This window comes from Lipotes vexillifer, unplaced genomic scaffold (genome assembly GCF_000442215.2).
Source record: "Lipotes vexillifer unplaced genomic scaffold, Lipotes_vexillifer_v1.1 scaffold868, whole genome shotgun sequence".
Taxonomy (NCBI): Eukaryota; Metazoa; Chordata; class Mammalia; order Artiodactyla; family Lipotidae; genus Lipotes; species Lipotes vexillifer.
This window is the reverse complement of record NW_006790424.1, coordinates 160,414-183,615: the sequence shown is the minus strand read 5'-3', so window position 1 is coordinate 183,615 and position 23,202 is coordinate 160,414. Positions and strand designations below refer to the sequence as shown.

The 23,202-nt window shown below is 39.3% G+C and overlaps 1 protein-coding gene across 1 annotated transcript in view; it reads right to left on the bottom strand.

Annotated features, from left to right (window-relative positions):
* PHLPP1 (PH domain and leucine rich repeat protein phosphatase 1) overlaps window positions 1-23,202 on the bottom strand; it is a 211,647-nt gene that overhangs the window by 77,694 nt on the left and 110,751 nt on the right. Inside the window, exons 3-4 of the mRNA XM_007463703.1 lie at window positions 21,741-21,866; window positions 1,880-2,046 (exon numbers count right to left, since the gene is read on the bottom strand). Coding sequence (XP_007463765.1) covers window positions 1,880-2,046; window positions 21,741-21,866 — 293 coding nt within the window. The remainder of the gene's footprint in view (window positions 1-1,879; window positions 2,047-21,740; window positions 21,867-23,202) is intronic.

Genomic DNA, 23,202 nt, shown 5'->3' with positions numbered 1-23,202 from the left:
GGGTGCGGGTGGTGGTGGGATGAACTGGGAGATTGGGATTGACATGTATACACTGATGCGTATAAAATGGATGACTAATAAGAACCTGCTGTATAAAAAAATAAATAAAATAAAATTCAAAAAATATTGCATAATGCCAATTTTACTTAAAAATGTCCTTGATGATGCAAGAAAGTTATTTGTATTACATTTCAACCGCTGAATACGTATCTTTTTTATTTTCTGGGTGATAAAATGGGAAGTACACATAAAGCACTTCTGCTGTATAAATTATGATGGTTATCCCAAGGAAAACCCTTGTACGATTATTTGAGTTGTCAGCCAAACTAGTCACAATGTTCATGGAATATCACTTTTACCTGAAAGAACAACTGACAAACTCAGTATTCAGACTTGGGTACTTGGCAGACGTTTTCTCTACAATGAAGTGAGAAGGTCACTTCAGGAAAAACAACTGACAGTATTTGTTGCCAAGGGTAGCCTTCAAGCTTTCAACTGAAATTTAAGATTTTGGAAAACTTGTTTCCACACTGAGCCTGACAACTTCCCAATACTTAAAGATTTTTCTGATGGGATCAGTGGTGATATTAACAACTGTCACTTCTTGAAACTGCATAATGAAATACATTAACATCTGGAATCTCATTGTTATCCAACACATCAGTATTTTCTTTTGAGTATTTGTTATCCAACAAATCATTATTTTCCAAATCTCAAAATTCCAAATCTTGGAATTTTCCAAGATTCCAAATTTTCCAAACCTTGGAATTTTCCAATTCCAAATCTCATTTGTTATCCAACAAATCAGTATTTTCTTAATGCAATAAAAGGATGTATGGGCAAAGATCCATTCAAAGTACGAGAAAGATCAATGGATCCTAATGTAAAAGAATTTTAAAAGTCCACTGATAGGATTTTACATTCCACACTGAAACCAACATTTAAGAAATTACCACTTGTCAAGTTTTGGTATAATATCAAAGAAGAATATTCACAATCATCTGAAAAGAAAATTAAAATACTCTTCCTTTATTCTACATGTCTGCTCAAACTTTATATAAATACTTATTGGATTATTCTTTCTGGATGTTAAAAAACCATAAACACATAATCGTAATGGTTAATTTCCATAGTTTAATCTCTGATCATTATCAATCATTTAAGAACAAATGAACTATCCATTATTTATTTTAAAGTTATATCCTTCTGTAGTTATAGTCTCACAATATTTGCAACAAATATATATATCAGAGGTTTCATTTACCACAGAATCAAGACTGATCATTGCTCCAAAAAAGAAAACGAAATGAATATGGTAAATTCTTAAATCTGTTTCAGATAAATGCAAATAAAGCCCCTTCCCTCTAACTAGAGGAGCAGACCCTTTTCATTTCACATGCGACTCTTGAAACCTATACAGTTATCACCCAGATGATGTGGTATTAATGAATTTAAACTTTCGTTCTTAAATTTCTAAGGAAATATCTTTTCATGGAAAAAACTGACCTTTTGTAAATTTTGAAAGAAGTAATTAATCTGACCAAACCCCTAGAGTTCAGAAGTAACACAGCAAATATAAACTTTTCACAGACCCATCTGTAGACAGGTTAAGAAATACAAGTGATTTAAAGAGAAGTGTTCTTCTTATACAAATCTATCCAGGTAATGACTATCATAAATCATTCACTTCAAAGGCAGAGACCTTGAAAAAAATTTCAGAATGAGAACTGAAAATGTCTTCACTACTAAAGTCCTATTACCCTGCCCTCTGAAAGAGAAAGGTTACTAACTGTAGCTTTTTAGTCAGAATATTCAAGAAACAACCAGAAGCTGACACCCCCTCCCCTCCCTAATTATCTACTCATTTCTGCATGCTCACCTTTGCAGTTCATTGAGCCCCCTTGCAGTTGGCAGACTGGGACTCTGCCTTAGGAAGTTTTGTTTTAAATTGAGATGAGTGAGGTCTTGGCTGTAGAAGAGGTTGGCAGGCAGATGCTCCAGGCTACAACATGAGAGGTCCACTGAGCTAATACGCTGTGATGCAACCTAGAAAGCGATAAAAACACAACTCAATTTTCATACCATCCTTTATCCCATAACTGTTTGCCACGGACAGAAACAAGATAACCCCATTTGGGAACACAGACCTGCTATGCAATTAGCACCATTATTCAAATATAAACCAAGAGTATTTACTTAGATAGAACTGAGCAAAGTATTACAAAGGCAGGATACAGTGTCCCTCCGTGGAAGGTACTTACAGTAACCTAGCATAGGAGACAGGTTACAAAGAGCACAGATTATCCTATCAAGTTTAGTGATATCAGTAATCTCCTCCAACTGTAGGGGTTATGTTCCTGAAAACATTCATGGTAACAGAATTCAGAGCTAAATAATACAAGACTTTAGAGTAAATACAGGGTTGGGAGACAGACACTGAGATCTACACAGAACCTGCGAAAGCCCTTGTATATACTGATTTAAAACAGCACTAAGAAACGCAGGATCGGTGGCCTTGTACGTATCTTTAATAATAGTGGTAGCATATAATCAGATTCCACTGCTTGCCTGCTGTGAACTTCTCGCGTTGCCTCTCCCACAGTTTCCATTTTGCTTCACATAGGTATTCTAAGTGAAATTTGTTTTACGTCTAAATGTTTATCCACCTATTCAAAGTTTTCCCAGTTAAATGGCTGCTGTGATAGCCAGAGTCCCAGGGCTACAGGGCATGCTGGAAGCAGAAAAAGCATTGGGCAGCGTGTATTCTCTCTCCCACATTCCAGGGACTGTGGCGCCAGTTTACGCCGTGGCACATGGCTTCAGGCCCACGTACACACACCTTGGCTCCTTCTTCCCTCACAGAGGCTGTGGGGTTATTGTTCTAAGATCTGGGTTGATTCCTCCTCATGCTTTTTCTCTTTATTAAAGCTTTATGGCAAAAACTCCATTCCTTATTTGTGATCTGTTCAATGTCCTTTTCTATTACCAAACCCCAGCTGACCAGCTTTTTTTTTTTTTTAAACATCTTTTTTGGAGTATAATTGCTTTACAATGGTGTGTTAGTTTCTTCTGTATAACAAAGTGAATCAGCTGTACATATACACATATCCCCATATCTCCTCCCTCTTGCGTCTCCCTCCCTCCCACGCTCCTTATCCCACCCCTCTAGGTGGTCAAAAAGCTGATCTCCCTGTGTCATGCAGCTGCTTCCCACTAGCTATCTATTTTAACATTTCAAACCCCAGCTTTACTCTTTCATGATTATAAAAAGCAGCAGAACATGGTCCTTAGGAGCGTGGCTCTGGTGTCAGTGTGTGGATTCGCATCCCGGCTCTACCACTCAGGAGCTGAGAGAACTTGAGTGCATCACTGAGCTCTCCAAGCTCCCATTTTCTCACCTGTATAACAGGCATAAAGATGACACCTCCATCTACATGCCTGGTCAGAAACAGCACTCAATAATTTGTGACTGCTATGACCATTTATGATTGCTACGGCTACTTCCAAATACATCTTATACCCATTGGAATCCACATTCTCCTGATGCTAAAGAAGGTATTCAGAAGTAACTTTGCATAAAACACATTCTGCTGATGGCATGTCTGAGGTTAGAAAGAAATTGCTGTGCACACATGAAAGCTGAGGGGAAAGTGGGATGAAAAAGGCCTGGCAGGGCTCAACTCTAAAGATTTTGCAAAGGAAGTCTGAGTTTGGATTTTAGCAATTTCATCTTTCCTTGAATTTTCACTATTAAATAAGAAAAAGCAAATCCAAAACAGGCCAAGTCACCCACACAAACCAAATGATGTGAAAAAAAGCCAGAATTTAATGGGCAGAAAGGTAGGTGCAAACATGTCACAGCCACACAAGATTCCCTGGCAGGAACCCATTCACAGGAAGTGAGGTTGTAAGTTACACTCGGTGGAATCATTCAGGCAAAAATATGTGGTGAGGAGGGAATGGTGTGTCAGACCTTCCATTTCCTGAGGTACAGGAGTGAAACAAGACAGACACAGTCTGCCCTAAAGGACTGCACCTCAAGGAGAGGTGAATTAATATACTACTTGACAATATACTAAGTGCAAGGGCACAGAGCACAATCTAAGGAGTCAGGGAAGGCTTCCCAGAGGACCTGATGTCCAAGCTCAGGGCTGAAACTCAAGTGGCAATCTGTGTTTCTGTCGGCCCCAAATCCTTTTCCACTTCTTTCTATAACAATCCTTCAAATGCATGTGATTCTGATGAGAGTGGCAGAGTAGGCTGACCCTATGGCTACAGCAGCAGGCATGTATTCCCAGCTCGAGCAATCAAAGCCCCCCAGTGCTGAACCCACAAATTGATCCAACGGGTACTGGCATGTGACCCAGGCTAGGCTAATCAAAGGCCTTCTCTGGGATATACATTCTAAAGCCAGGAAAGAGAGAGAACCTGCCACTTAGAGCTGCAGTTAAAATGACTGAACTAGGGCTTCCCCACATGCCTGGTCAGAAACAGCACTCAATAATTTGTGACTGCTATGACCATTTATGATTGCTACGGCTACTTCCAAATACATCTTATACCCATTGGAATCCACATTCTCCTGATGCTAAAGAAGGTATTCAGAAGTAACTTTGCATAAAACACATTCTGCTGATGGCATGTCTGAGGTTAGAAAGAAATTGCTGTGCACACATGAAAGCTGAGGGGAAAGTGGGATGAAAAAGGCCTGGCAGGGCTCAACTCTAAAGATTTTGCAAAGGAAGTCTGAGTTTGGATTTTAGCAATTTCATCTTTCCTTGAATTTTCACTATTAAATAAGAAAAAGCAAATCCAAAACAGGCCAAGTCACCCACACAAACCAAATGATGTGAAAAAAAGCCAGAATTTAATGGGCAGAAAGGTAGGTGCAAACATGTCACAGCCACACAAGATTCCCTGGCAGGAACCCATTCACAGGAAGTGAGGTTGTAAGTTACACTCGGTGGAATCATTCAGGCAAAAATATGTGGTGAGGAGGGAATGGTGTGTCAGACCTTCCATTTCCTGAGGTACAGGAGTGAAACAAGACAGACACAGTCTGCCCTAAAGGACTGCACCTCAAGGAGAGGTGAATTAATATACTACTTGACAATATACTAAGTGCAAGGGCACAGAGCACAATCTAAGGAGTCAGGGAAGGCTTCCCAGAGGACCTGATGTCCAAGCTCAGGGCTGAAACTCAAGTGGCAATCTGTGTTTCTGTCGGCCCCAAATCCTTTTCCACTTCTTTCTATAACAATCCTTCAAATGCATGTGATTCTGATGAGAGTGGCAGAGTAGGCTGACCCTATGGCTACAGCAGCAGGCATGTATTCCCAGCTCGAGCAATCAAAGCCCCCCAGTGCTGAACCCACAAATTGATCCAACGGGTACTGGCATGTGACCCAGGCTAGGCTAATCAAAGGCCTTCTCTGGGATATACATTCTAAAGCCAGGAAAGAGAGAGAACCTGCCACTTAGAGCTGCAGTTAAAATGACTGAACTAGGGCTTCCCCGGTGGCGCAGTGGCTGAGAGTCCGCCTGCCGATGCAGGGGACACGGGTTTGTGCCCCGGTCCGGGAAGATCCCACATGCCGCGGAGCGGCTGGGCCCATGAGCCATGGCCGCTGAGCCTGCGCATCCAGAGCCTGTGCTCCGCAACGGGAGAGGCCACAACAGTGAGAGGCCCGCGTACCAGAAAAAAAATGACTGAACTAGATTTGTACCTATCAACCTGGATTGATTAAAAAAAAAAGCCAGCTGCAGAATATTACATACACTATAATGCCATGTATGAAAAACATTTTTAAGATAAACACACACAACAACTCCGTATATTATGTATGAAGAGTTATATGTGCAGTAAAGCTACACACTATGCATTGGGCATATGCCAAATCAATGACAGTGACGGCCTCTAGATGAGCAGGGAGGGAAATGGAAACAGGAATGGGAGCATAGGGGGTTTGGAATTTAGCTGTGATGCGATTTACTTATAATAAGAATGGAAGAAAAAGAAAAGAATGGAAGATATGGAGGAACTATGTCAGTATGTTAACAACTGGGGAGGCCAAGACCAGCGCGTGGAAATTGTAATATTATTCTTTGTGCTCTTCTGTGTGTGTGCTTAATTGGAAAAAAATAATGTAATCTCAATGAAAATTTCAGTAATAAGGGGGGAAATGGATGACTGCCGTCTCCTGGCTTTCCTTGTATCCTTGTGTTATACTACGTGGTGCATCAGAGATGATTCTTCCCCCTGTAACTCAAGGATCTGTAGTGGGCTGAATGGCGGCCCCCCAAAAGGTATGTTCACGTACTAATTCCCAGAATCTGTGAATATTAGTTTACATGGCAAAAGAGTGAATATTATCTTACATGACAAAAGGTGTGATTAAGGATCTTGAGAGGAGGTGCTTATCCTGGATTATCTGGAAGGGCCCTGAATACAATTACATGTATCTTCATAAGACAGGCAGAGGGAATTTTGAGAGAGAAGAGAAGGCAATGTGACCACAGAGGCAGAGACTGATGTGGGCCATAAGCTAAAAAATGCTTAGAGCCACCAGAAGTTGGAAGAGGCAAGGAATAGATTCTTCCCTAGAGCCTTCAAAAGGAGCACAGTCCTGCCGACACCTTGATGTGGAACTTCTGGCCTCCAGAACTGTGAGAGAATAAATTTCTGTTGTCTTAAGCCATCAAGGTTTTGGTAATTTTTAACAACAGCCATAGGAAACTAGTACGCCCTTCTTAATTATTTTCCATAGTACTTTTCATTTTCATTCATTCAACATGTTTATTGAATACCAACTATATGCCTATTACTGACCTAGGTAAGCACTTAGTATGCTTCAGTAAACAATAAGAAGATCCCTGCCCTCATTAAACTTATCTCACAAATAAATACATTATATGTTAAAAATTGGTAACTACTATGGAAAAAATAGAGCAAGGAAAAAGGGGTCAGGATTGCTGGGAAGGTTGTAGGTTGTAATTTATATAGGTTGGTCAGGATAGGCCTCACCTAAAAGGTAGCATTTAGACCTGAAGGACATGAGGAAGTTAGCTGAAAGGATTTATCTAGAAGAACACTCCAGGCAGAGGAAGTAGCCAGTGTAAAGGCCCTAAAAAAGGGGTGTGTCTGGTCTGATCTAAGAACAGCATGAAGACCAGTTAAGACAGGGGACAGTGACCTGTGATGAGGTCAGAAAGGTAAGGGGGTTCAGGGGGGAGCAGATCTTGCACTGCCTTTTAGGTTATTGTAAAGACTCTGGCTTTTTGGGTTTCCCTGGTGGCACAGTGGTTAAGAATCCGCCTGCCAATGCAGGGTACATGGGTTCCAGCCCTGTTCCGGGAAGATCCCACATGCCGCAGAGCAACTAATAAGCCTGTGCGCCACAACTACTGAGCCTGCACTCTAGAGCCTGCAAGCCACAACTACTGAAGTCCACGTGCCTAGAGCCCGTGCCTAGAGCCCATGCTCCGCAACAGTGCGTGAGAAGCCCACGCACTGCAACACAGAGTAGCCCCCACTCGCCACACTAGAGAAAGCCCAGGCGCAGCAACGAAGACCCAACGCAGCCAAAAATAAATACAATACATTAAAAAAAAAAAAAAAAGATTCTGGTTTTTCATGTGGGCAAAATGGGCCGTCGTGGAAAGGTTCCAGAAGAGTCTCTGTCTCTGACTGTAAGCTTATAAAGAAAGGATTTGGGCCTATTTTGTTCACAATGTGCCCTGTGCTCAGCACTTAGTACAACCCTCAGGAAGTATTTGCTGGAAGAATGACAGGAGACTACTTTACAACCCTTCCTTTCTCACCAGTTTGCATCTGGCCCATCTGGTGTATTCCTCCATGTGGGGACTACTCTGTAGAGGACACATCCCATTTCAGCTGAAGCATCATATACTGAATACTCTCTTTGGACAGCTACAAGATAATGATTAAATGTCAAGTCGTATTTGATTTCTTTCCTCATTCTGGACCGCAAGCTGTTCCTGCTGGAAACAAGGGGGAGGAAAGCACAGTAACAAAGCTACAGCAAGCAAACATGGTCTGTGGGAGTCGCAGCAGAATGGGGAACAGGGACAGCGAGAACAGAAATTAGACATGCCGTGATGGCAGTGGGGCGGTGAGCGGCCAAGGTGACCACAAGAGCTACTACCACTAGCTGCACCTCTGCCCAGTCCCACGCCCTGAAACAAAGGGGAGATTTAAACGCTTTCCCCCAGATCAGCCTGGGCACGTAAGGACACCACCACAAAGAGGTTTTGCTGGACTCCCAAATGAAAAAACTACCAAAAGGGCTACCCAAAGAGGCTGTGACCCACCTATATAGCACCTGTTAAAACTAACATCCTCCTCAAGATAAGAAATTTAAAAAAAGAGAAAGCCACCTGTATACACCTCAGAGCAAGTAGCCTTTTATTATTCTAGCTTTTTTTTTTCCCTAATAGTAATAACAATAATAATAGCAGCTAACATTTAAGGGGCACTCTTCTTTAGATGTAATGTTAAGTTTAATTTTCACAATAACTCAGCACAGTAAGGACTTATCCCCATTTCAAAGATGAAGGTTAAAGGGTGTGCCCAAGGTCACACAGTGAAAGCAGCAGCAGAGTTTGAATGACAGCATATGCCATGGAGTCAGGGCCCCAACACAGTTCAAGTCTTACCCAGAGGGAGGCTCCTCTAACTGCCACAATCAAATCCTAACATAACCCTCAGCCCAGAGCAAAGGCGATTTGATGTCATCCCTCACAGACCATCAATGAACCACACATGAATGGATTCAAGTTTTAGAAGATCAGTTAAGTAACCATGGCTTGGGAAATCAGTGCTAGTTTATATTAACAACAACAAAAAATTTTAAGGCTAATAATTTAGAGTTAGTAAATCAAATGGGATTTTTTTCCCCCATAAACCGCTATACTTGCGGAGATACGTTAAAATGAATATGAATCCCAACCACTGGTTCACATTGTCTTCTTTTCCAAATGACTTGTGAACACATATGAACCAAAAGCTCATTGGGCCCTCAAAATATTTCCCCCAAAGACCATTGCAGATTAACCATAAAAATGATAATGTGAACAACAAACTTTCCAGATTACCTACTGGGCTTCTACACGGTTCTAACATCCTACTCAGCCTGACACTTTCCTGAGTCGTTTCTTTACCAACCATTAGCACACTTGTATCAAGTATCTCTGCTCTGAGTCTAGCCAATATATCTATCCTAGCCCTAACCTATCCCCTCCGTGCTTTCAAAATTATCATCTTCCCTTTGCAACAGGACTGCTCTCTGTATTACTCACATTATTCCTGATGTTCACTCAGTGGACAATCTTCTTTTATAAGCAATGGAAAGTTCAGAATAACATTCACGTGATTTTTTTGTCCCCACTATACTTTAGTGAAGTGGTATTTATCCTTATTATGTGCAAAGCATGCTCAAAATTGAACAAAATGATTCTGAAAGGCTTGGTCAAAGCAGCTGAAATAGCACAAATAATTCCACTTGTGCAAAGTAAAATACTGCTGTAAACTGGCATTATGAGTCATTAATTGCTCTGGCCTAGCCTTTAGTGGTTTGGGAAACTATGCCCTGGCTACAGGGATAGTCTCTGGGGAGTTTACCAAACTTCTGTAAAAAATTCTTAACCTCAACTAACTTAGTTTCAATTCTCATCCCCCAAAAATGCTTTGGGAAGACATGAAGTAGGAGAATATAAATTTAGAATAGAGTTTATTCATCTTTCTTAGCTAAGCACTCTAATGACTTATTTTCAATTTCATCCTCATCAATTGAGTTTTATAATAATATTAAACAAAAATTTTCCAATTTTAATAAACTTTAAGCTGTCACTGCTCCAAAACATGAATCATTTCTTTAAAAAAATTCTACAAATATAGGAAATGACTTGACTTGACTGCAGACATTTTCACAATGACATCTCATTTCTTCATCCTGTACTAATTATCATTTTATAAAATCTGTTTAACAGCAGATGCAGAAAACCTTCCTATAAAATTAATTACAATGTATACATTAATAATGTCCGAATAGGGGCATATCAAACTGCCAATTTGGGACTTAGTAAATTCTACCTGGAATTCTGGTATTTTATCATTTCTTTGCCTTAAATGAGTAAATGATATGAAAAATTTTTAAACCAAAGAAATAAAATACACAAATTTACACACCATTCCAAACCACCAGATGTAACCAAATCAATGAAGACAAACAAGAAGATGTGGAGAGGCTATCACTGACAGACAAAAATGAGAGATGGAACTCTCTGAGGGCAAATTATTCAGGGAAGGGAAGGGACTACGATTTTAAGATTAGGCTTACTAAAACTATAAGGTACCAGTTAAAACATCGTTAAGGGACCAAAGAATGAAAGAGTATGGAGAGGGCTTCTCTGGTGGCGCAGTGGTTGAGAGTCCACCTGCCGATGCAGGGGACACGCGTTCGTGCCCCGGTCTGGCGGGGGGGAAGAGAGACAGACAAAAGAGAGAGAGAAAGAAAAGAGAAGCGTTAGATAGATGACTGACTGACGCATAAGCAAACAAATAAGTAAAACACACAGCTCACTGTAAAAGCACCAGACTATAACAATAAAGAAAAACAATATTGAGAAATTTAGACTAAGAGTCTAAGCATAAGCAAACAAATAAATAAAACACACAGCTCACTGTAAAAGCACCAGACTATAACAAGCAAACAAATAAATAAGCAAACAAATAAATAAAACACACGGCTCACTGTAAAAGCACCAGACTATAACAATAAAGAAAAACAATATTGAGAAATTTAGACTAAGAGTTCCTCCTAGGTGTCCCGACTTCTCTTTGCAGGTGAGTGGAGGGGATGAGTGCACCTTTCAACATGGATCTACCATTTGCCTTTATGAAACAGACACTGGACTTGATATTGGAGAGATGCACATTTCGTCTTCAAAAAATGGGTCCCTTGAAGGCACAGACATCTAACAAGTATAATTCCAAAATGCACATGCAGTGGTGCGGTAGGGACACACAGAGCAGAGAACACAAACCCCAGAGCTCCCCAGGCCGTTCTAGCACTGACGGTCCCCTCACGCGCCAAGATGGGCGGGTATTCCCCGGCACCATTGCAGAGACTGGCACCCCACCATCAGGAGCAGGCAGAGCTGCAGGATGTGCCCCATGAGCTCGTGGTACAGCCTAAACTAGAAACGCACACCTGGCACCTCACCCTCTCTGAGTGTGAGAGGCTCGGAGAAGATGGTACCCGCAGCCTCCAGAATCACTAACCGTGTCCCTCTAACAGTTATCTTCCTTCCACACACACAAAGCCCATTGTGTTTCTCAGTGAGAACAGAAAAATAGAGCTTGGCTTGGGTGGAGATCAAATCTGAACTCAGAGTTCCTTCCTCATTTCCTTATTAGCAAAATATGTGTAAACAAGCTCTTTAGAATATGACCACCTGACAGTGTCTCTGAGCTCCATCACGGCAGCCCCCAAAGGGAGCATCTCCTCGGCAAAGGAGAAAGGAAAAGATTGCTAACCACAAAAAACTTACATTCTAATTTTCTATTAAAAGAAGTAACATAAATGCACACTTAAATGATGCTCTCTTAGAAACAGGCTACTTGTTTTCCATTTAAAATACAAATGACACATACACCTCACTGGTTAAGTACCAGTCTAACATACAAGGTCTGGTATGTTTAACATAGAGAGTTCACTGATATTTTTTCAATTATTCCAGTATTCCTTACTTTATAAAATAAATCAGAACAGTGAGTAGAAGAATTTAACTGTTCAGAGCAGTTGTAGATAATCCAATACTCTGGGTTACAAATATTGGGGTCTTCCAAGGTAAGTAAATATATCACGGAAACTAAACTCTTAAGATACTATGTATTTTGACATTGGTCTAAACACTCAGATTAAAATGATTTAACTTCAAAATATAAGACGACCAGATGTAGAGATTGGGTTAATCATACATGCTAAGTTCCTGATATAGCAATACTTGACCAGTTTTTGAAGTTAGACAACAGTAGTCCCCTCAACACTGAAACCAATTTAATTTGCTTTGGGTGACTCAGAAGGCATCTCAGATTTCCTAAATATGTCTTGGTCATCATTTAAGAAGATCAGTCAGTGATCAGTGGCTATGCTCAAGTGTCCTTAGCAGCACACCCCAGTCAATACACTGCCTGGTAAATCACCTTTTATTCTAATACTGAACTGCCTGGGTTCTACTGACAGCTGTGTATTTGAAGTACTTCTCTTTGACATTTTCAGTAAATCTCAGTTATTATGTGAATCTTGGTTTGTTTTGCCCCTTCAGGCCACTGTAAAACACTGGAAGTACAATTAAAGAAAAAGCAAGGAAGAGGAACTCCCTGCATAAAGCAGTGCTGGATACTTTACATCTCAGTTCCCTCATCTGCAAAATGGAGATGATAATATCTCCTCAAAGGTTATTTCCTTTTGTTGTAAAGCCCGACCTCACACAATGTTATGGGCACCGACCTCACAGGGATACTATAAAGCATCTAGAATAGCGCTTGGCACACAGAAAAAAGTTACCAAAATGTTAGTTATCACTGTTTGTTGTCACTACTGCATCAATTCAGTCGGCTAAAATGATTTTATTATTAACAAAATATATTAACAATTTGGGGGGAAAAACAAAGAGTCTTTTTATTTTGGTGTTGACCTCACGAATGAATAACTCACTTTGGACATAATGTCTAAAGCAAGGAAAACCATGATCACATACCCTGTGCTCATCAGATAGTTTCTGCAGGTATATCAAGAAACTGCAGAGCACCCAAAGGAAAAAGCTAGAGAAGGGATCTGGAAACCAAGTGATGACGAAATTGTTGGAATTACCAGAGATGTTTCTCCTAAAAGTAGATTGCTAAGAGGTGGGGGAGGGCATGGAAATCACAGAAACTTCCAGTTAGAGGTTATCAAATAGGAGAGTGAGTACGATTACCTTTTGTTAAACCAGAAAGCAAAACTAGGGTCAGTGAGTCAAAGGTATAGGGATAGAGACTTCAGCTCACTTCTAAGGAAGAGCTGTCTTGTCAGACACTATAGGTATCTGAAAGGCTGTAGACCTTTTCTAGGCGGGAGGTAAGTCTGGGAGTCCACAAGGTCCTTCTCAAATCTTAAATTCTAATTCTCTCAACTAAGAGCCACTTGATGATGACTAGACTTTAAGGTTAACGAACACTTTTAAAGAAAATGCCAAGTAATTGTTAAGGCAATTGTTCCAGAAAACTACAAGTAATATTACCTTTTGGGCGACTACTTTACAAGGGCCCTTCCCAATCTTAAAATAACATGCTGTAACTTTAAAACAGAGCTGTAGGGACTTCCCTGGTGGCACAGTGGTTAGGAGTCCACCTGCCAATGCAGGGAACATGGGTTCCAGCCCTGGTCTGGGAGGATCCCATATGCCGTGGAGCAACTGAGCCCATGCGCCATAACTACTGAGCCTGCTCTCTACAGCCCCCGAGCCACAACTTCTGAGCCCATGCGCCACAACTACTGAGGCCTGCGTGCCTAGAGCCTGTGCTCCGCAACAAGAGAAGCCACCGCAACGAGAAGCCCGCGCACCGCAACGAAGAGTAGTCCCAGATCACCACAACTAAAGATAGCCCGTGCATAGCAACGAAGACCCAGTGCACCCAAAAGTAAATAAATAAATAAATAAATTTATTAAAACAAAACAAAAAACAAACAAAAAAACACAGCTGTATGTTCCTCCCTTAAAACCTAAAATGTATTTTACTAAAGATAACAACATACAGATAAAATACACATGAGGAACTCATTTCTCCCATTTGCTGAAGTCCTGACGCTAGAAGTGGAGCCTAGAAGAATGCCTAGCACAGAGAAAAGATGGAATAAATATTCTCTCATTCCCCCTTCACTACCTTCTGTCCCACCCCAACAACAGAGCTGTTGACAGAACAGGGGAGGGAGGGTGGGAAGACAGAAGAAGGGAAGATGGAGACACATGGGATGAGTTTAACATGTAAAGTACACAAGTCAGAACTGTTTCACAAAGCATGCTGCTTCTGTCAGGATACAGTAAGCAAACTAGGTATCTTTTTCATTTGTATAAAAGTGGATTGAAAAACTCTAAAGAAAATAAATTTAAATAATTTTAAATGGAAATGACTTAGAATGAAGGAGAAACCCCTTCTTTAGGAATATATTCACTAGGATTTCAGAACCAATAGTTACTATAGAAAAAAAAAAAAAAGAAGGGATTAGCAATGTGGAAATAACATGAAGCATAATTATAATTGCAAAGAGAGCATTTTAGTATTTTCACTAAATCACAGTATTATGTATTAGAAAAACAAAATTTAATGTAATCCAAAATACTTTATCTTCAGTTTAAATTCAAAGCAGAATTTCTAAATTCCCTAATTTCATAAACTATCTATATCTATAATAAGGAAAGATTCCACAATATGAATTTTTGTGTAACTATATTGGAAAGTTAATTATGATGTTTGGTAACATAGTCAAATTTTCCCAAGAAAATAAAATGGAATGAACAGGAAACTATCTAGATGGGCAGTCCTTTTTTTTTTTTTTTAAGATTTTTTTTTTTTTTTAATGGCTGTGTCGGGTCTGTTGGGTCTTTATCGCTGTGCGTGGGCTTTCTCTAGTTGCGGCGAGTGGGACCTACTCTTCGTTGCAGTGCACAGGCTTCTCATTGTGGTGGCTTCTCTTGTTGCGGAGCATGGGCTCTAGGCACACAGGCTTCAGTAGCTGCGGCACATGGGCTCAGTAGTTGTGGCTCGCAAGCTCTAGAGCACAGGCTCAGTAGTTGTGGCGCACAGGCTTAGTTGCTCCGTGGGCATGTGGGATCTTCCCGGACCAGGGATCGAACCCATGTCCCCTGCACTGGCAGGCGGATTCTTAACCACTACGCCACCAGGGAAGTCCTGGGCAGTACTTTTTAATCTTAGCTTCCATTTTTTCCTTTTTCACATTGCTCAGACATCTGTGATATGACTACACATTTACATTTTACACAGTTGTACCTTTGTAGATATTTTATCTCTCCTTGAAATGCTCTTTCCCCTTGTCTTTGTTGTGAACTCCTATTCATCCTTCAAACTCAGCTTGCTCATTACCTCCTTGAAGCTTCCTGTACCTAAATATTTCATACACTGAATTTCCAAACTTTTCTCATATCTTCATTACAGAATTGGTACAAGAGCAATTCTCTAGGGATTGGGGTGACATTTTATAAACTAAAATCCATGTCACTCAGACCCTCAATTCTACTTCAGATTCTGCCATAGACTTGCTAGATTGTCACGGTCAAACGGCCCTTGATTCTTTATCTAAAGAATGGGTATAAAATGTGAAGGGAGGGTTTCCAAAAAAAGGCCCCTTTAAGCCCTGGACTCCTTAGCACAACAGGATTGAGAGCACAGCTTCTTACCCTTACAACGCCAATGTAACCAGCAACAGCAAAATCCCTAAAAGACAAGTGACCAACCATGCTGACAAAAAGCAGAATACTCCCTAAATTACACTTCAAATGAAGACACAAAATACGTGTAAATATGTGCAAAAGATGACTAAGTGATCTTAAAGGGTTCCTTGCAACTACATCAAATGACACAAATTTATATGCTGGAAACAATCCTATTGCACCAGATTGATTTGACTCTGTGATTAGTGAAGTGTTCCTTGAGTAAAATCTGGACAATAAAACACTCTTTTTAAGCACATGAGAGCAAAAGTTCAACTGTGATCTACCATATATCTTATTCTTATTTAAAGGGTGATGTTTACTCATCATTTCACGTGATCTTTAATTCAGCATGAGATGTTGCCCTAACTTGCCTACACTATGCATGTTAAGGGTGAACCAAAATATCACTGCAACCACAACTTCAACGTGGTAACTTTTTTTCATTAAAAGAAAAAAAAAAGATGGTCTAGAATTAAAATACTCTGATTAATACTAAAAGAAAGATAGCCAGAGGGATAAGCACTGTGATAGCCACCATCACTGGCAACTGCCAGCCTGTTAACCACTGATCAACAAGAAAAGAGATATGTGGACAAACTAAGTGGCCTTATGAGGCGTCAACTTATACCACTGAGCCATACAACATATTCATATAACACAACTGGCCATAAGCTAAGAATTGGGAAAGCTGAGTAATAGGTATGTGTGTATTATCTCTACTTCTAAATATTTGACATTTTCCATAATGAAAAGTTAAAAACACATTCATGCATACTTTAATTAATTAATTAACTAATAAGAAATAAATGCCTTTCACATGGAGAAAAAACAACAAAAACAAACAAAAAACCCCACATTCATGCACAACACCAAATCAGTGATCTAAATCCCCTTTTAAGTTTCCTTGAGATCAAGAAACAGATTTTAATGTGGGACAATACAGTGTCCCAGAAGTGACTAAGACTTTAAATTAAAAATAAGTACGACTTAGGCTATAGATTCACATGATGACTAACTTTGAAGAGAATCCACAGGATCAATCAACATGTCTAAAACGAATGTACTCCAAAAAGTGGGCCACAAAGAGGGACAGCCGGGGCAGCATTTCTGTAAAGTCGCTCGTATACCTGACTGGAGCGCTTCTGCAATTCCTGTTCTTCCCTCAAATACTACCCTCACCCTCGCGTCACTGCCCCACCAACTACTTTGAAGACACGCTGGACAGGTACCCATGTTGAGCTAGCAGAGTCCTTTCTACACAGCATATGACAGGATGTTTGCTGAATTTTTAAAGAGTGCCGTGCATTAATATTTCAGGGATGACTTTAAAATCAACATTGTAATCCTCCCAAAGGAGCCATTTCTTCCACAGCAACTACCACTAACACCCGCCCCAAATTAAAAACTCTAAAGGGACAGCCTCGGGTGTTATTTTGGCAAGCAATAGTAAGGGCTAAGATTAAGTTTAAAAAATAATAAGTATATAAGAGCCTGTCTTAGTAGAACACGGCTAATTAATAACCTTTTATATATGTTCACAAAGTCAACTAAAAAAATTGCAACAAAGAATAACATTTTTCTTGTAGCTAAGATCCAGAAGCATAAACTGAAAATAAAGAATTTTTATTTTAAATTAATTATCTAATTCATTTCAATTCAAAAATCATTGGAATTTGCTTCTTTTTGTCTTCCCACCCTGGGGTAAGGATGGTCATTAAGAATCAGAAACTCAGATATTTCTTCCTGTTGTTGGTTTGTCTTTCTTTCAGACAATTATTAAAATGAATCCTCATTTAAACATCAGGATATGGACAATCCATTCTGTGAATGTTTTGTTCCTCAGTAAGAAGAAAAGAAAAAGAAACTGTTTCCATAGTAACCCTGAGTGTGACTAAACTGTATACTTTCCTAAGACCTACATATAAGGAAGAACAGAATGGAAAGGAGAAGCTAGAAGCAGAAGTGGCTTGTGACGGTCAGCCGGTGCCACTCCACGCTTCCCATACACACATTATCCCAAAGGGACCAAGATCTAATCCTCTTTCCAGCAGCCCCAACCTACCCTCCCAGGATGTGGGGTTAAAGGAAAAGACACTATCATAGGATTTTCCTCAACATACAAAGTTTAAAGAGTGTGGCCATATTTTATATGGGTTTCATACCCAAATAGGGAGTTCTCGCACTTATTCCTCCTATAATGCCTATAACCTCTTTAATCAGACCCTTACAACTCATTTCCCCTTTAATTCACTAAGTATAACAACTTCTAAAATTTTTTGAAATGTGTATCTGGTTTTTAGGGATGACGAAAAGGAAGACACTGTATCTAAAATCTGCATTTATTAAAATATTTGCCCTCTATCCCCTACCCCTGACTTTTCAGGAAGAAATCTTCTTTCTCCCCAATGTCTGCCATGCTTAATTACTTTACCCCAAAAGGCTGCTGTCCTGGTTAAGAGCAGCAGAATGTTCCTTGTTCAGATAAACTAAGCATATGTGTGTCTTATGCTTAAAATAAACATAAAAACAGATAATATTTTAAAATATATATATTGTCCAGCCAGTCAGTGATGATGGCAGGAATGATGGTCATAAAATTATTTTTTTATTTATGTATTTATTTAGTCAGTCATATATACACACACACACTTACTATGTGCCAGTGTAAGTCTATGCATATTTCATATAAGCACTAAGAGGTAAGTGGTATTATTATTTCCTTTATCAAATGAAAAGGCTTAAAATTTAGAAATTTAGATACAGTCACACGGCCAGTAAATGTTAGAACCCAGGTCTCCTTAGTTGAGACTCAAACTCTTTACTCCTACACCATTTGGCCTCCCCAAACATTCAGAGCCGTTCTGAAGGGAGAGGAGGTTAAGGTTCTGATTCAAGTTCGTCCTAGTTAATATCAGTTAACTACCAGTTGAGTACTTGTTAATACTAGTAATCTAAGGTAATTAACTCAAAGTCCCCCCTCCTTCCTGGAAGTGTGAAATGTAAGCTGCAGTCTTGTGTATGTACATGTGTGTAGCTACATTACACTTCAGCACGTACCTATCAGATGGTTCCTAACAGCCACACAATAATGAGGGAAAAGGGAAACTCATACCAACATTCCTGTTCCTCATTCTGCCACCATAATGTGCTGCTGTGTCACAATTCTTCCCCCCACCCCCTGCTACTGAGAGGTCTGATGTCTGAACCAGTTCAAGGTTTGGATAATCGGAGTGAGAGCCTCATTACGGAGACACCACCCTATTAGACCATAGAAATGGCATATTAACCAACCAGCAACAGGGAAGAGTACTAACCAAGCTAACACTTGACATTTACAATCACCTGCCACAAGTCAGATATCAACATTTTTCACACCTTATTTAAGAGATATTTAATAATCTTCCTCTTGCACTCCACCTCTCTGCTGTCTCCCTAGGAACAGAAGCTCTTTGAAGTGAAGAACTGTATTTTGCTAGAGCTTTAAAGGCGCAAATATGGAGTCTAATTCGTGCTATGGTTTCTGACTGAGGCTACAATCTACACAGCAATTCAAAGAACCTAGAAGCCATTCTGTTTCCCTTTTCCTCATGCTCTTTATGTGATTTATCAGTAAACCTGTCACTTGATCCCCAAAACACATCTGTTCACTTCTCTCCATTTCCACCTTCACCTCTTGCCTAGAATACACCACAAGAGCCTCCTGCGGTTAGGCACCCCCGCTTCTAATCTTGCCCTCCACAATCCATTCTCTACACAACAGCCAATGTGATGTGAGATCATGGAACCTTCTGGAAGAAAATTCTTTAATGGCTTGCCATTATGCCAATGACAAAATCCAGACTTTTCATCCTCTTCTATAACAGAAGACCCTTGTCTTCTCTGACCTTCACCATCCCTCCTTCCAGTCTTAGGGCTCTCTCACTCCCTTCTCCCACTACCTGCAAAGCTACCCCCACCAGATCTTCAAATAATCAGATATTTTGTTCATTGAAGTATCAGTTTAAATGTCCCCTCCTCAGAGTTATTCCTCTCCCATCATTCTCTGTCATATCACTTTGTATTACAGCATGATGATTAACTGATATTTTCTTTCTTCTCTGTTTACTTATTTATGGTTTGTCTCTCCAGTATAAGCCCTACCCAGAGAGGGAAATTGGACTTGTCCTTTGCTGTATCCTAGTGCATAAAATACATACCTGACATACAGAAGGTGCTTAATAAATGCTTGCTGGCTTTAGAACAGTGATTTATCAATTGTGTGGATGTTTAATATACAAGACTATTAAATTCAATACCTATTAATCTTTCTGTTATTATTGTTTCAATCAAAGCAATCTGTCATTGGTAAGCTTGATAATTTACATAAACTTCTATTTACATCCTTATCCATGTTTGTTTAAGAATTTATACCTCTGACTTGTTCGAAAAAGAATGTAAAGCAGCTATTACACTGCATTTGGTATAAAAGGTCAAAACATCTCCATATAGGACATTTTATAAAATACCTGACCACTACATCCCCAAAACTGTCAAGGTCATGAAAAACACAGAAAGACTGAAAAACTGTCAGAGATCAGGGGAGACAAAGGAGAAATGACAACCAAGTGCACTCTGGTGCCCTGGATTAGATCTTGGAACAGAAAAATAACATTAATGGAAAAACTAGTGAAATCCAAATAATTTCAGAGTAACGTACTAATGTTGGTTTCTTAGTTTTGACAAATGTATCATGGTTATATTAGATGCCTGGGAAACCAAGTGAGGAGTATACAGAAACTCTCTATACTGCCCTTGCAACTTTTCTGTAAATAGAAGATTACTCCAAAAAAAAAGTGTATTTAAAAAATCAACACCTCCATATAGAAAGAAATTTAAACTGCAGTTTGACCATAGTTTGGCATTTTATTCTGAATAGAGTATGGGCCATTGACTTATTGCTTTGAACCCAAACAACCACTTAATGTTAAAAGCACGATATTATATAATATTTGTCTCCTCACATTTTCAACAACAAGAGTAATTTTAAAACAACTAGACAAATATACTAGTTGCCTCTAATATCACATTGATTCTACATGCAAGTCTGAAGGAGAAGTGTCATCTTTCCCATTTTCTCTAGTTGGGGTGCTGTCCTGTACATTTAGAACCTCCATTTGCCTACTAGGTTGGGAGAATATTCAAAGTCCTATCAACCTAAACTCTGTCCATTGCTTCTTCCTAAAAGGAGAAACTAATGTTCCCAAGTATATTGTATCATCAGAGAACACAGTTTTCTCTCCCTGATAATTCAAATGTGCCCAGTATGTCAAAAAGACTTTCTAGACATTATTCTCTAATTTTCTCTTAACTGTTCTACAAAGTTATTCCCTATTCATTCACTTGACAAATAATTACATCATGCAGCAGTCTGAATCACACTGAACTTGAATAACAAACTGGATTATAAATTCAAAAATATGAAAGCAAATTCCACTGTAATGCTTCTGCCCCCTAGGGAGGTTTCATCATTTCATAAACACACCCAAAACCAAGGAACAAAGTACTGCAATCTAACCCACTGTACATAATTATACAAATGTGATATAAAAACATTCTCACACACAGCACCTGAAATACCAGCATTTCTTTATCTTATTTATCAGTTTATTGTGGGTTCCAGTACACACACACACACACACACACACACACACACACACACACACACAGAGGTATTTTGTTTCATGGGTCATGGTAATCTTATTTAAACAGAGGACTATAAAATGGTAAAAATAATTAAGACAAAAAAAGAAATCAAACCATTCAAAAGGCAGAAATTGAAAAGGTGAAAGGGAGATGGTACAAGATTAGACTGCTTATAAGAAAAAATAGTCAGAGGAAAAGGGGAAATTTGTAACAATTCTCTGGGTATTTTGTGGTTTTGTAGTTGTCCTACCCTGGGCCAGTCCCTTAAATATTCTCAACCTCATGTGCCTTCTCTACAACGTTAAGATAATAATGACAGTCTACCCACTGAATTCTTTTTTAAGTATAAACAAAACGGGCAAATAAAACACAATTTTTAAAAAGCTACTTTTCACCAAAATGTGCTTTTAAAAAGACTGAAAATTGCTAACTACTGGCAGTATCTGAAAAAAGAAAAAATGAGTGTATAACTATATTTTGTAAAGCAGAAGCAACTCTTTAGCCAGCCAGAAGCTGAACAAAATTCCTGGTTAAATGCTTACCTTGGAGACTTGTCGAAGCCATCTTAAATACTCTGTGAATGTATCAAAACAAATGTAGTAAGTCTGGCTTTGGGGTCCAGAGGAGCTAAATGCTAAACAGTGCTGGTGTTTTTTCACTTCTTCTACCTATAAAAACAAAGAGTGACAAAAACAAGTCAGAAAGTAGGACATTTACCAAGCTCATTAACTGTCCCTTAGACCAGTGAGCCTGCACAGCTTTGCATCTATCTCTTTATGTGTGCCTCTTACTACTTAAAGCATGTAAGTTCCTAAGTCTGACCAACCAATCTGAATTACAAGGAAACCAAAAAGGGGACTATTACCTTCAATAGATTTCCCCACAACAGTGAAATTCTCTTCTTCCTGTTTAAAATTGTAACAGACTCCCTTTTTTTATCCTTCTATACCCTCACAATAGGGTGCTGAGGTTCTTACTTCCTCTTAAGGAGGACTTTTACTGAAGATTTTACTTAAGAATTTTTACCGCAGGTGAATTTTTACTTAGGGGACTTTTGTATTACTCTGAATTACAACCTTTTATTAAAAGAGGTCTTCAAGCATGTTAAATAAGTTTTTTTCTCTTTTAGCTTATTGTGAAATTGAGATTAACCTGAAATAAAACCCTACCATAAGAAATTTCAAGTCCCAATAATGCAGCGATATAGTCAAATCAAGTTTCCACTCCCGATAAATTCTTCATAAGGAGAAAAAGTCCTAACAATAAAGTAACATGATATTACACAAACTCTTATGTTTTACTTACAGAATGAATGTTTCTTATATTTCATTAACAAAAATGACCACAAACCAAGTCACAGTGAAAGTGTAAAAAACTTCAGAAAGATCATACAGACTACATTCTGGGACCAAAATAAAATCAAGTTAAAAATCAATAATAAATCAATTAAAAATCTACATTTAGGGGCTTCCCTGGTGGCGCAGTGCTTGAGAGTCCGCCTGCCGATGCAGGAGACGCGGGTTCGTGCCCCGTTTCGGGAAGATCCCACATGCCGCGGAGCGGCTGGGCCCGTGAGCCATGGCCGCTGGGCCTGCGCGTCCGGAGCCTGTGCTCCGCAAATGGGAGAGGCCACAACAGTGAGAGGCCCACATAACGCAAGAAAAAAAAAAAAAAAAAAAAATCTACATTTAGAAAGTTAATACACTTCTAAACAACTCACAGGTAAAAAAAAGAATCTGTAATCAAAACATAGAAATTCTTAGCACTAAACCATTAAAAGTACTATGTACTGAAATTTATGGAATGTAACAAAAGCAGGTACACAGAGGGAAATTTATAATTTTAAATACTCATATTAGAAAAGAAGGCAGAAAACTAATTTAATTGGCATGTATCTCAAGAACTTAGGGAAAAAATATCAAAAACAAAAACGAAGTGAACTCAAAGCAGAATGAAGGTGATAATAAAAAGCAGAAGTTAACGAAATGAAAACTGGGACTTCCC